The sequence below is a fragment of the Engystomops pustulosus genome, chromosome 2 (assembly GCF_040894005.1).
Source record: "Engystomops pustulosus chromosome 2, aEngPut4.maternal, whole genome shotgun sequence".
NCBI lineage: Eukaryota > Metazoa > Chordata > Amphibia > Anura > Leptodactylidae > Engystomops > Engystomops pustulosus.
In genome coordinates this window covers 227,643,513-227,659,473 of record NC_092412.1, presented here as the reverse complement: position 1 = coordinate 227,659,473, position 15,961 = coordinate 227,643,513, and the positions used below count along the sequence as shown (strand labels likewise).

Genomic DNA, 15,961 nt, shown 5'->3' with positions numbered 1-15,961 from the left:
CTATATCCCAGGAGCTCACATGTAAAGCTCCCTGTACTGCAAGTGATAGCAGGACATGCAGAAATCTCTGTACAACATGTGGTAACCGTGTAAATACTGTACAATATGCAGCGATCTCCAGCAGGAGAAAACAGGTTAAAAAACCGTATAACATATCACAGGAGGATGAAAGACCAGCGGCCGGTATACAGACTGGATATACTCACTGATACAATGTGCTGCCTCCATCCAGGGGAACAAATGGTTAATACCAGGAGCAGCGCTGGGCTGCGGCCTATGCAGGAGGCGAGCTAAGCGTCCGATGGTGAGGCACGCAGTGTGATGAACCACAAGGCCCAGCAGGTAGGAGATACTAGCAGTGATCTCATGTGTCAGTGATGTGTGGTATATACTCAACACAGTCTGTATTATTACCCCTGTAAGGGCAGGATAGCTGTACAGGCTCTTACCTAGGCTGCGGCCTATCCAGGAGGGGATCCAGGCATCTGATAGCTGTACCTGCTCCTCCGGGCCAGAGAACAGCAGTGGTGTGGTATAAGCCTGGGCTGGGGCCCAACAGGAGGCAATCCAGGCGTTCAACGGTAAGGCACGTATGGTGATGAACCACAAGGCCCAGCAGGGAGGAGATACTAGCAGGGATCTCATGTGTCAGTGATGTGTGGTAGATACTCAACACAGTCTGTATTATTACCCCTGTAAGGGCAGGATAGCTGTACAGGCTCTTACCTGGGCTGCGGCCTATGCAGGAGGCGATCCAGGCGTCTGATGGTGAGGCACGCAGGGTGATGAACCACAAGGCCCAGCAGGTGGGAGATGCAGGAGCGATCTCATGTGCCGGGTACATGGTGGTAGATACACACCACAGCCTCAGCTATTACCCCTGTAAAGACAGGATAGCTGTACAGGCTCCTCCAGGCCAGAGACCAGCAGTGCTATGGTATACAGCCTGAGCTGCGGCCTATGCAGGAGGGGATCCAGGCGTCTGCTGGTGAGGCATGCACGGTGATGAACCACAAGGCCCAGCAGGTAGGAGATGCAGGAGCGATCTCATGTGCCTGGTACATGGTGGTAGATACACACCACAGCCTCAGCTATTACCCCTGTAAAGACAGGATAGCTGTACAGGCTCCTCCGGGACGAGGGACCGCATGCAAGCGTATACAGCCCGGGCCGGTCCATCCAAGTGTTCTGTGTAAAGACACAGAGGACCTAGAAAACTTATTATCTAGACAGTTTTTTTTTTGTTTGTTTTTTTTTTTTTCTTTCTGTGTAGACACACAGGACCTGAACTCTTCTGTCATACCTAAGAGAAAAAGAAATACAAGGGTTGTGTGTGTGCTCCGGCCTTATATAGGTGGAGTCAGCCAAGACACTAATTGTTTAATTGTCTACTACTGCTTGTTACCTGTTCTCTTCTGAGTTGTACCTAGGGGATAAATCCCATATGTGTGCTGCCGAACGGACGAAAAAGAAATATATAATATTTTTTTCATATAGTAAGATGGGTTACATGATTACCGGTCCGACAACTAATCCAGCACTTTAACTGTGTGCATGCCTACACTCAACCTTTCCGTTAAAAACTGCACTAAAGTAAGCAGCTCCTAGTGCTACAGCATATGCCGCAGTATTACACTACCTCCGATAACATTAACAACAAACACTGCAGCGCCGTACAATTGAAAAGGTCAAACTGTGCTGTAAGTGGTCCGGCGTATTCATGAGGGGGCGGGATTAAGGGCCGTGACTGCGTGAAACGTGGCAGTCACCGTCGGCCTATGGAGTAGGAGGGCGGTCCGGGGGAGAGGCATCGTCTCGGGCCGCCCCCTCATGAATACGCCCGACTGCTTACAGCGCGGTCCAGCGTTTTCAATTGTACAGTGCTGCAGTGTTTGTTAGCGTTATCGGAGGTTTCCGATAACTTTAGTAAGCAGCTCCTAGTGTCTTTTTTTTTCTTTTGCTTATTCCAATGTCCATTATACTTGTGGTGTGGCTGTTACATTACTGAGTATATTATACCTGTACTGTTATATTTTTGTACCGTGTACATTATTCCTCTACTCTGATATAAGTCTCTTTATTATCCCTGTTCTGTGAAATGACTGTGTGAATTACCTTTGTACTGTGACATCACTCTGTGTATTATCCCTGCACCGTGACACTACTAGGTTTTTTCTGTACAGTGACAGTATTATTCCTGCACTGTGCCATCACTGTGTGTATTATCCCTGTACTGTGACATCACTGTGTGTATTATCCCTGTACTGTGACATCACTGTGTGTGCTATCTCTGTACTGTGACATCACTTGGTGTATTGTCCCTGTACTGTGACATCGCTGTGTGTATTATCCCGTACTGTGACATCACTGTGTGTCTTATTTCTGTACCGTAACATCACTGTGTCTAGTATGCCTGTACTGTGAAACCACTGTGTGTATTATTCCTGTACTGTGACATCACTGTTTGTATTATCCCTGTACTGTGACATCACTGTGTGTATTATTCCTGTACTGTGACATCACTGTTTGTATTATCCCTGTACTGTGACATCACTGTGTGTATTATCTATGTACTGTGACATCACTGTGTGTATTATCTCTGTACTGTGACATCACTTGGTGTATTGTCCCTACACTGTGACATCACTGTGTGTATTATCCCTGTACTGTGACATCACTGTATGCATTCTCTGTACTGTGACATCACTGTTTATTAACCTTGTACTGTGACATCACTGTGTGTATTATCCCTGTACTGTGACATCACTGTGTGTATTATCCCTGTACTGTGACATCACTGTGTGTATTATCCCTGTACTGTGACATCACTGTGTGTATTATCCCTGTACTGTGACATCACTGTGTATATTATCCCTGTACTGTGACATCACTGTGTGTATTATCCCTGTACTGTGACATCACTGTGTGTATTATTCCTGTACTGTGACATCACTGTGTGTATTATCCCTGTACTGTGACATCACTGTGTGTATTATTCCTGTACTGTGAAATAACTATGTTTATTATACCTGTACCACATCACTGCAATTAATTACCGCTACACTGGGACATTATTACCCAAACCATGTAATGTACTGCTGATGCTGTTGGTAAATTTGTTATAAATACTTTCAGTTCAGAGCCATACATTTGTAGCTTTAGTAAGTGAAACTATGTGAACATCTTACTCAGGGAATAGAAACTAGAAAGAGTGTAATTTCCTGCTTATACATGTTTTGTGTGCAAGTAACATCAAATTGTAATATATAAAAATATGTATCTTTGCTATTTCAGTGTAATGGCGCCCCCTCCTTCCGTCACTTCAGAGACCCCTACCAGGTTACAGACTTCTGATAGCCGCCAGTCTAACACTGAGAGGCAACCGGGTCAGTAAATGTCACTTATTTAAAAACATCAAACCACTTCAAAAAGTTTTATTAACCTTTTATGATACATTCCCTGTTTTTTTTATTTCCTCATTAGACAACACTGTTAAAGAAGTGAATGGAAAAACGGCCAACACTGTTGTACTCGACCTGTTACAGAAGATGATGGAGTCTGCAGATGCACGTAGGGTTTAATGTTTTTTTATGTAAAACGCATTACTCTTACATGACCTCGATTCAGTCACAACCGGATGAATCTTTCTATGCACCAAATAGGTGTAGTCTGTCTAAATTTAACTTCTTATAGTCAAGACTTTACGTTAATCTTTTTTTATTTTTGTCTTGCATGTAGCGCCCCCTGCACACTACACAGGCGAACTGCACATAGTACAGACAGCACTGTTTTTAGTAAATGTGGGCCACACTGTTTTGTTTTGTCGCTCAATTTGGATGAACCTTTAGAATCCTGACACTTTTCCTGCAATTCTAATTTCCCAAATACTTTTTGGATGCAATGTTTGGTGCATAATTAGACCAACAAAAAGCCAGTCAATCATCTTCTTTATGAATGTGGGTTGTCATTTCTGACACTCATTTGTTCTTTGTACGGTGTACATATACATGAAGACCATGCGCCACAATATAAAACCACTGTGCAAAACATCAATCAAATTTGGCGCTGAAAAAGAGCACCTAGCACCAAAAATAATAAATGCCCCATGGGGCACATGTATCATAGTTTTTCGTCTGACACTTTTTCAAGTTTCCTTGGAATCTTACAGTATTTAATAAGTTTATGTTTAATAAGAGATGTAGAGAGACTGTCGCAGAGACTAGAAACTTCAGTTTCTCAAAGGGAGTCTGTCAACCCTTTTAACAATACAAACTTGCTGACAGCAAGACATGCCTGCGGTGATGATTTTGTGAGTTCACAAGTGTGAAAATAAAATGATACCACAAGGCATTGCACCAATAAGTGAACTATTGGCTGTCAATCAGAGAGAAGAGAACCAGTGTCAAAAATAGCATTGGCCATGTGGATGTTGCACTTGCCAGTTGCTGCATTGTAAATATACACTCACCGGCCACTTTATTAGGTACACCTGTCCAACTGCTCGTTAACACTTAATTTCTAATCAGCCAATCACATGGCGGCAACTCAGTGCATTTAGGCATGTAGACATGGTCAAGACAATGTCCTGCAGTTCAAACCGAACATCAGTATGGGGAAGAAAGGTGATTTGAGTGCCTTTGAACGTGGCATGGTTGTTGGTGCCAGAAGGGCTGATCTGAGTTGCCTGGTCTGATGAGTCTCAATTTCTGCTGCGACATTCGGATGGTAGGGTCAGAATTTGGCGTCAACAACATGAAAGCATGGATCCATCCTGCCTTGTATCAACGGTTCAGGCTGGTGGTGGTGGTGTCATGGTGTGGGGAATATTTTCTTGGCACTCTTTGGGCCCCTTGGTACCAATTGAGCATCGTTGCAATGCCACAGCCTACCTGAGTATTGTTGCTGACCATGTCCATCCCTTTATGACCACAATGTACCCAACATCTGATGGCTACTTTCAGCAGGATAATGCGCCATGTCATAAAGCTGGAATCATCTCAGACTGGTTTCTTGAACATGACAATGAGGTCACTGTACTCAAATGGCCTCCACAGTCAACAGATCTCAATCCAATAGAGCATCTTTGGGATGTGGTGGAACGGGAGATTCGCATCATGGATGTGCAGCCGACAAATCTGCGGCAACTGTGTGATGCCATCATGTCAATATGGACCAAAATCTCTGAGGAGCTTCCAGCACCTTGTTGAATCTATGCCACGAAGAATTGAGGCAGTTCAGAAGGCAAAATGGGGTCCAACCCGTTACTAGCATGGTGTACCTAATAAAGTGGCCGGTGAGTGTATATATGAAGTGTAGAATAGGTGTTTAGAGTCAGGTGGGTTGGAATCTGACAACCGGCACCCCCCTCCACACTCAACAACATGACTGAAAAGAGACTAGACATTTAATAGAAAAGGAGTTCCATTTTCTTTTTTTGTGGCCGGGCTATGTTACTACAGATAAGCCCAATTTACTTGAATGATAACTGAACTGCAATTTTCAATATGGCCACTACACGGTGAGGAGCACTTCTCCTCTGGCTCTGCTCTCAGTGGCTTCTGCTACAGGGGTTAAATAGTTTAAGTGCTCAGTGTTGGACCCCACCAAATTTGAGACCAACTGCACATGAATGTGCATTATTGGGCTGCAGACAATAGCCCAGTAACCCATTGATTGTGGCCCATGTGTCATCGGCGTGTGACATCCGATCATAGACTGTCCAAACCGCAAACTTAGGTAGGAACAGGATCTGCTCCATAACTTGCCCATTTTACACAGCCTTGTGTATATCTATGGGCTCATGTTTCTGTATATGAGCCCTTAGAAATATATGACATTGTGTTCTAGAATTTGAAGCAAAGGCTAACACACGACCAAACTCAATACTGTGGCCTTGTAATGATGATCCATCTTATAGACCTCTTCAAGGACAACGGTCAAGATATTTTTATGCCTCTCCAAAAAAATCATCCTGTTTGAAGACGCTTTTAGTGTCTATTAGGCTTGCACTGGTGCCCAGCTCCCATACAAGATGCAGTGTGAATCAGCCTGTCGGTACCTACCTCTGCCAGGTACCCAGACCTAGGAGGACTATAGCTTAATACAGTGAGGAGGTGGTAGCTCTCTGAGTATACCCTATACTGACACACTATTATTGGATCAACATATTACAATGCAAAAAGGCATTTTGTGGAATTAGTAAACCTCAGGTATTTGGGTTTTTTTACTTCTGATACCATGAATTGTTAGGAAAATGTCTGTAGTAGAAGTGTAGTCTGATGCTGACCTCAGAGAGGGGGATATAACTTGCCTCTTCTTTTTTTGGTAAAAATAAAATGCTGCTGCTATGTATGAACAAAACTACATCATCCCAGACAAGAGACAAGACAGGAACAGTGCCACACGGTGGACATGGGACATAGTACAGAGAGGTTTTGAAGGTGCTATCTCTTCAACATTGTTGCTTGCTGTAGATATTTATTCTTATAAAACTAACAAAAAGAAGCATTAATTTCCTTGTTACATCCTGGAAAATGTATTTGCATATTTCCCAGAATTCCCTAGTGGCGTATCAGTGGCTATAAGAAAGACCTGCAAGGCGGCCTTAATCGGCAAAGTCTCAGGAAGGAGAATTCTTACCCCTCACACAGTTAAACCAATTCCCTACACTATCATGAAGAGACGCAACCACCTCAAAACAGCGCTGTCTACAGCTAGGAATCTGTTCCTTGTGGAATAGATATACTGGTTTGGCTTTAATCCCACATCATGTCATTAGGCTTTCTAAAAGTCATGCTTGATGTTAAGGGGACTGCCTTACAAGGCAGCAAAAAAGAGGCATGGTTTTACTTGTCCCATCCTGGAAAATGTATTTGCATTTTTCCCAGAATAACATAGAGCATCAATGACTATAAGTCTCCACATGCCTGCAAGGTGGCTTTCATTGGTAAAGTCTCAGAAAGGAGAACTCTTACTTCCCTACCCCATATAATTACATGTGGGTTTTGGGGTTAGCAGTGATAGATAGCTACTATGCATATCTGTATATAGCACAATGTATTAGTCATTGGTGCCATATATAGGGAGTTACTGTATTGGTATATGCAATGACTTATTGTCACATAAGCAGTGCTTCAATGCAGGTAAACAATGAAGCTTTCTATAGATTAACAACAAGCAGAGATCTAGAAAGCAGTGACGAATCAATAAGGTACATCAAAAAGTAGAACAACTTTTTATTATACAAAATATACTACTTTATACCTTTTAATTTCATTACATTTTAATGTTTTTCTTTTTTTTTATAGTTATTAATGGACAGACGCTTGCAGAAAGGGATATACTGAATAGTGTGACGAGGAAGCATCTTAAGGATCACAGTGAAGATGTAAAGAACGCAGAGGTAAGTTATATATCTGTTTTGTGATCTCTTGCAATACATGTAACTTTTCTAGATGGATTATACAACCAATTCCCATCCAAGCAGTTTTTGTTAATTGGGTCATGAAGAAGTGATGTACATTGAGCCCTAATAATATTACATTCTCAATAGCTATGTAAAACTAACCAGTAATCTGTGGCATTGAGACTCAGTCTATATCTGCACAGATTAAATCAAACAGAAGAGTTGTAACCTGAAAAAGTTGCAAAGTGACATTAATAACAGTAATGATACAACTAAAGTGCATTCACAAGCTAAATGACTTATTAAAAATAAAAACAATATAAGTAGCTCAAAAAACTAATATAGTCAGGAAAGCTCCCAGTGTCTGCACAGTATATGTCGCATCCAGAAGGAAACTATGGATGTAAAAATGTAGTATACTGCACTATTTCAAACTGATTCCTGCTGGAGAGGGCAGTATATGCTCTGAGGAGACCTTTATAGACTATGGGGGACGGATGCCACTTTTTGGCATCCATCCCTGGCCTCCACTAAGCACACACTCTGAGAGGTCCCCAGTGATTTTAATGTCCAAATATGGACTGTCACGTCCCTCGGGAGACACCTGGAACATCTGCAGTAGAAAAATCACTGCCTGCATCTGATGTTCACTCCTCCTCCCGATTTCATGGGGGAGAAGCCAAAGTGGAGGTCATAACCCATTGTTGTAAGGATACGTCTAAAATGTGAGCAGGAGCTCTCCAAAGCAGGCCAGAGGGTATTTATCCCTAGGTAATGCACCAGGTTATATTCTGAGTTAGGAAGAGGATGGGACAGTAACCAGTTTCTAATGTACTTCAGTTGACCCGCCAGGTTTTTGCAGGTCCGGAAGGGCAGCACCCACCAAGGCCTTAGGGCAGCGATGGCGAACCTATGGCACGCGTGCCACAGACGGCACGCAAAGCCGTTTCTGTTGGCACGCGTACCGTCGCCAGTAAGCCTCTGCCCGCTGCCCGTAAAAAATTGGTCTATGCGAGCGGCGGAACTATGCGCCGCTCCATAGACAGAACCGCAGTGTTTTTGCGCATGCGCGGTAACTTGGGAAGCTCTGAAAGTTTCAGTTGCTCCCATAGAAACCGCGCATGCGCATTAATTATCCCGGGCCGCTCCGCTCTGCTCCCTCCCTGTCCGCTCTACTCTGTCCCGGTCCGCTCCGCACTGCTTTGCTCCCTCTGTCCCGTTCCGTAGCCCCCCTCTCCTCCGCTCCGTGGCCCCCCTCTCCTCCGCTCCGTGGCCCCCCTCTCCTCCGCTCCGTGGCCCCCCTCTCCTCCGCTCCGTGGCCCCCCTCTCCTCCGCTCCGTGGCCCCCCTCTCCTCCGCTCCGTAGCCCCCCTCTCCTCCGCTCCGTAGCCCCCTCTCCTCCGCTCCGTAGCCCCCCTCTCCTCCGCTCCGTGGCCCCCCTCTCCTCCGCTCCGTAGCCCCCCTCTCCTCCGCTCCAGGTGGGAGTGGAGAATGCATACAGTGTAACCTGCATGCATTCCTGGAGAACCTTCCTGTAGAAAAAAGAAAATAAAGTAAGTTTATCTGTGTATATGTATGTAATATGTATATGTATGTAATGAGTATATGTATGTGTATATGTATGTAATGAGTATATGTATGTGTATATGTATGTAATATGTATATGTATGTAATGAGTATATTAATATGTATATGTATGTAATGAGTATATGTATGTGTATACGTATGTATATGTATGTGATGTGTATATGTATGTGATGTGCATATGTGGGTGTATATGTATGTGATGTGTATATGTAGGTGTTTATATGTGTATACATATATATATATATATATATATATATATATATATATATATATATATATATTCTGTATGTATTTTATACTACATGGCGATAAGCTGTATGCATTTTATCATACATGGCGGCATTCTGTATGCATTTTATACTACATGGCAAATTCTGTATGCATTTTATACTACTTGGCGGCATTCTGTATGCATTTTATACTACATGGCAAATTCTGTATGCATTTTATACTACATGGCGACATTCTGTATGCATTTTATACAACATGGCGACATTCTGTATGCATTTTATACTACATGGCGACATTCTGTATGCATTTTATACTACTTGGCGGCATTCTGTATGCATTTTATACTACATGGCGACATTCTGTATGCATTTTATACTACTTGGCGGCATTCTGTATGCATTTTATACTACATGGCGACAAGCTTTATGCATTTTATACTACATGGCGACAAGCTTTATGCATTTTATACTACATGACGACAAGCTGTATGCATTTTATACTATATTACGTATATGGGGGGGGGCGTCTCTCTATGGCTCGTTTTCTCAATTAAAACCTTGTTATTCTAGTTAAATTTTTGAGTTGGCACTTCACTTCAAGTCAGAAGGGTTTGGGTTGCATTTTGGGCACTCGGCCTCTAAAAGGTTCGCCATCACTGCCTTAGGGCATTGCAGGGAAAATGAACTTAATTTGGCCCTAGAATTTCCCCATATAAACGAGGCCATCAGACTCTCCATTTAGCAGAAGAATTTCAGTGGGACCTGGACTGCGACATGTTGTAAGGCATATAAACATTTAGGTAAAACTACCAATTTAATAAGATTGATGCGCCCCACAGCAGTAAGAGGTACCGCCCCCTACAGCCTACATTTAATATGAAAATAAGCAAATAAAGGGAGGATGTTACGTCATAGTAATACCGACGTATCGGTGGAAATATATATATTCTAAGATATTTAAAGGCATATTAATAGCCCCAACATGGATTCACCCTCGACTGGGCTGCTGTCTGAAAGGGGGGTAAGGGAGGATTTAGACCAATTAGTCCGCAGGCCAGAAAAATCACCTAACCTGTCAATGTGTGTCATGGCTATTGAAAGGGAGTGATCCATCATGAAAAGCAGCAGGCCGTCCGTGAATAGGAAGGTTCTGTCTTCTCTATCACCCACACATATTCCTTTATACAATGGGTCCATCCCAAGATTAATTGCCAGGGGTTCTATGGTGAGGGCGAAGAATAACAGCGATAGGGCTTCCAGTATTGTTTATGAAAGATCTTAGTCCTTTACTCATGGGCAATAGTCATCAGATCACTAATATCCCAGCCAAATCACTCAACTAAGGGAAGAACTAAGCCTTGGTGGACTTTCAGAAGTGTTAGACGGTCCAATAGAGCTCAAGCCAGCTTCCTCACAAAAGATGTTACATTTTCTCCTAGGATTTCTGGAATTTGGATAGTTTGTAAATGATGTTAATAAACCTCATTTACAATTCTGTGCTCATGATAAATCACACCCTGTCTGCATCAATGGAACCAAGTCTATTGTGTAGAGGCAACACCCCAACTTGTTACAGTCAACTTACTCATTAATTTGTTCCTGTAACCAGAATAGCACCAATTTTGCAAATCAATCTCAAATTAAAAATTGCAGTAAAGGGAACCTGTCATCAGATATCTACCCAATACAGACCAGATATGGACCTAATAATCCACTGTCCAGCAGCTTCCAGATCATGTTTCTTTCATGTTCCAGAATGGAAATTTTACCCAGAACACCAGACTTCAGGAGAGACAGTTAGTGAAGCCCCTGGATGCAGGACTGTCAATCACAGCAGAGGGGGTCTTCTGAGTCATAGAGAGCTTGACTTTAGTGCTATTGTATGAAAACTATTAATTTTTATGTTTTAGATTGACGTATTTGGTCGTGAACTAGAGCCAAGTGAACTGAACAACATAGAAGAGCCCAAGAGAACGTCAATCTCCAGAAGGTTATCCGAAGCAACAAAAAGGCGATCAGAAGCGCGTTATATGGCTACAGTGAGAGCAAGTGCACAAAGCTTATCACAAAATGTTACTTACACTATTTAAATTCAGTGGTGAGCACTACAGCCCTGCAGCGCTGGGGTCCTGGGTTCAAGTCCCATCCAGGTCAACATCTGCAAAGAGTTTGTATGTTCTCTGCGTGTTTGCATGAGTTTCTAGGTAGGTTGATTAGATTATGAGCCCCATTGGGGACAGAGACAGATTTGGAAAGCTCTGTGCAGCGCTGTGTAATCTGTGTGCGCTATATAAATAAAGGAATTATTATTTCATTTCACAGGCAAGTACATCACTGAAAATGAGGATTAAGTGCAAAAAAGAAATAGAAAAATGTTTCACGCTAATAATTGAAACTAAAGGACAGTGGCAGCAGTACACCCAACAATATATTATCAATGGGGTTTCCTAGAAAATGTTTATTCTTCATAATGGAAACGGAGTTGTCATCCCAATTTCTTTCAGCTGTTTTTCCCATGCTACAATCATTGTGACTGGCCAACAAAATGCTACACACAAGAGATCAGTTTTCTGACAGACGGGACAAGTCATCTGACCATACAGACATCACTTTTTCAGGCCACAAACAGAACCGGTTCCCGCACTTTCAGTATAGGCCTAGTGTAGCCCTCTTTCAATCTAAATTAATGGTATATGGAAATACCTAAACTTTGACTCTCCTTGTTGGATTTCATCAAGCCTCACTCATTGGTCCCTGTATCTTTGTGTTTGCCTATCCAGTTTTAACATAAGTACACACTCATTTTCTAAAAAATGGCTTATACCTTTAAAGGAAATCTACCATTTGATTTGATGCATTATGAAGCAAACATACCTTGAGAATGCTGTAGCTACACTGATGCAGGATCATATCTTGGTTTTGCTGATAAAATAGATGTAACATTATGACAATGAAGCTCTGTCGATTCTATGGCTAGTTCAGCGCTCATCCTAGAAAATGAGTTTTTCACTGCAGGAGTGGATAATGTAATCCCTGGCTTGTGCCTGAAGGCAGAATAATCAATTGGTGCACCATCCCCCAGCTGCTGTGTATGAGTGATCCAGCTCAGGTTGATTAGTCATGTCTTGACTAACCTCCATTTGTAATTACAAGCTCCCGTGTGTAATTTGTTTATGTCAGCCATGCTGACCCAGCTTAACCAGGGTCCTGAATGTTATAATTGTTTTTTCAGCAAAACCACTCAGCTCAGGGATTAAACAAGATATGATCCTGCATCACTGTAGCTACAATATTCTCAAGGTATGTTTCTTCATAATGCATCAAATCAAATGGTAGGTTTCCTTTACCAAAAACATGAGCATGCCCACAAATTATACCTCAGAACAGGAGCGTAACTAGGAGAGGCCAGGCCACATGGCAGACTTCTGAATGGGGCTCCCTTAAAAAATATACAAATTTGTATACTTACACATGTGAGTTACAGTTACATAAATTTATACACTGATATATACACACATACAGTAAGTGTATACTTACCGTATATGTTCGCCGTGCATCTCTATGGAGAGGAGAGGGGTCACCCCTCCTTTCCAGCACTCCGGATGTAGCTGGGGGTGCATATGTTTGTCTAAATGCGCCCTTGAGCTTCATTCAGATGCCCACAAAAACAGCCACCATTGGGGAGCATTATGTAGGACATGCTGGCTGAACTGTACAGCCAAACAAGAAAATATAGGGCAGTTCTTATTCATGCCTGGGTTTTGCAGTGCAGCCATTGTGCTCCCTATGGAGAGGGTAAGGGGGAGGAGCGCTTAACCCCTCCCTTCTCCACCCATCCATGTGATAGGGACCTGTGGATGGAGTCTTACACACATTTATACACTGATATTTATACATACACTATATGCACATCTTATGCACAACCACAGTATGTACACATCAAATACACACACACACATAGGGGGAGATTTATCATTGGTTTTGCTGTGCTTTTTTTGACGTATGAAAGCCGGAAAAAAATTGGATAGAGGGTTTTTGGGACTTTTCATTGCTAAAAAGTTGCACAGGACTATTCCCACCACTTCCCTATGCTGGTGTAAACATAGACCTACTGCTAGTGCAACACCAGATTCATGACTTGCACCTTTTTTTATGTAAAATTATGCACCTTTGTGGGAAAAAAAACACAGACACATATAGAGCATAAGAACATTTATTAGAGGGCCAAAGACACTTTAATGAATCTATTGAGCAGCATAGATCCAAAGAAAGACATAGGACTGTCCCAAGGAGCAGCCTAATAATAAATTACTATACAGGCGGTCCCCTACTTAAGAATACTCGACTTACATACGACCCCTAGTTACAAACGGACCTCTGGATATTGGTAATTTATTGTACTTTAGTCCTAGGCTACAATAATCAGCTATAACAGTTATCAATGGTATCTGTAATTGTTAATTATTGTTAATCCTGATTCTTATGACAATCCAACATTTTTAAACTCCAATTCTCACCGAGACCAAAAATGTTCTGGCTGGGATTACAATTATAAATTCTACAGTTCCGACTTACATACAAATTCAACTTAAGAACAAACCTACAGAATCTATCTTGTATGTAACCCGGGGACTGCCTGTATATTTATTTACACACATACAGGGCCACATTTATCACTTTTGTGCGCCTAAGTGTAGTATTTGCGCCTAAATTCAGGCGCACTGTTTTGCCAGAATTATCACAAGCTACAACCATCTGTGATAAGTATATTTTCTGCCTCTTATTAATCACTTTACTTTAACACAGTTTAGGCGCAGTTTAGGCGCAATGTTAGATTCAGGCACTTACATGTGATCCTGCTACAAGCTCCTCCCTGCTTCTCCCACAGCCCAGAATGAAGATAATACTCACAGCAGCACCCAGGTGTGTGACACCCAGCACCCAGTGACCTCCTCAGCAGGGGCTTCTCCTGGAGGGGATCCCCCAGTGCTGGTCTCCTGCTGCACCCCTGTAATTCTGCACAATATCCCCCTCAGACACACTGGTGATACTGTGCAGAATTACATGGGGGACACTTGTTTTTAGTATCTGCAACATTCTGCAAACTTGTGCAAACGTCTCTTGCTCTTGCTGTGAGCTCAGCGTTTTGCAGAATATTTTGTAAATAGAAGGTGATGAACTGTAAATAGAGTCTGCAGCTCCTGTCTGCAGAGTATCTCATGTATCTATTATATGTTCCAGTGTCTGCAGTGTATCTAATGTATCTATTATATGTTCTAGTGTCTGTAATGTATCTAATTGTATCTATTATATATTCCAGTGTCTGGCTGAGCTTTGCTGCTAGAAATGAGCTCTTCTGCAAAGGGGCTCAGTGCTTTCTTCTCAGATAACGCCACCTTCGGGCTGGATTGTTTTTGCGCCCGTTTTTGCACCTAAATGCAAAAGTCGCACGTGATGAATATCATTAGGCGCAGCAAAACATCTGTAATTGAACGATAGATGAGGGAAAGGTGGTTATTTTAGCTGCGCGGCTAATTTGACGTTTAATCGCAAAAATGGCGCAAAAACGGTGCACCTAAACGAAAAGGCGCAAAAACAACAGAAAAAACAAGTGATAAATGTGGCCCACAGTACCATATACAGACATACATCATATACATACAGTATTTACACACTGTTAAGGAGGTCGCACTGGTTTCGGACGCCATCTTGACTACTGTCCGCCATCTTAGATACAGCGGCTACCTTGGGGGGGGGGGTATGCTTCCCTCTTAGAAGCTATAGGGTTAAATGTTTTAATTCAGCTATTTTTCTCATTTAAACTGTTGTTTGCCTTTTCACAATATCCTTGGCATTTCTTGCTGTCCTTCGGGCCTCTGTATTCTTGTTATTTATTTTGGTTATGAAGAAGCTTCCAGGAGCCATTGTGTAGATAAGCATGGCTGTAAACAAGGCCTAGTCATTTTTCCCAGAATGTGCTGGTACAAAAACATAATGGCCAATAGAATCTAAGTGTCTTATCAACACCCCAAATGCTGATCTTCATGTGTTAAAATATAGCGGTATTGGTTTGAAATAAACAGTTTGATTTGAGTGCATGGGAAGACCGACTGTGTTTTTCATTGACTCTGTCAGCTCGCTGCCGGCAGCTATCTCATCCTCCCACAAAGGGTTAATTGGGACTCACCTTACAAAAGTGAAAGAGGGCTGTTGGGCCCTGCATAAAAATCCCTAACACACACCATACACACAAACATCCAGCATATATATACCATAAACAAACATACAGCATAAACATAAATACAATATATACACACCATATATACACACACATTTACCATGAAAACATCACATATACTTGTTCATACATTTATATATTTAAACACATATGTATGTACTCACTTACACTAGTCGCAAGCCTCTCACTCAGCCAAACTAATTCCCTACACTGTACTGAAGAGACCTAACCAGGTCGAAACAACGCTGTCTACAGTGGGGAATCTGTTCCTTTTGGAATAGATATACTGGTTTGGTTTTAATCCTGCATCATGTTATTAGGCTTCCTGAAGGTCATGCTTGATGTCAAGGGAGCTACCTTACAAGGTAGCTAAAAGAGGTGTGGTTTATTTGCATATTTTCCCCGCACTCACTGTCAGGTAGTCTTCTTATCCCAGGGTGTCAGAGGCCACAGATGTCCCAGTTGCTGTTGACCATATTCAGGAAGCAGACGACAGGAAGAA

The 15,961-nt window shown here is 42.4% G+C and overlaps 1 protein-coding gene across 1 annotated transcript in view; it reads left to right on the top strand.

The window, feature by feature from the left end:
- LOC140119406 (uncharacterized) overlaps positions 1-12,078 on the top strand; it is a 47,596-nt gene extending 35,518 nt beyond the window's left edge. Inside the window, exons 16-19 of the mRNA XM_072138404.1 lie at positions 3,295-3,386; positions 3,484-3,570; positions 7,308-7,402; positions 11,132-12,078. Of these exons, the coding sequence (XP_071994505.1) occupies positions 3,295-3,386; positions 3,484-3,570; positions 7,308-7,402; positions 11,132-11,311 (454 nt within the window). The 3' untranslated portion in view covers positions 11,312-12,078. The remainder of the gene's footprint in view (positions 1-3,294; positions 3,387-3,483; positions 3,571-7,307; positions 7,403-11,131) is intronic.
- The last annotated feature ends 3,883 nt before the right edge of the window (positions 12,079-15,961 follow it).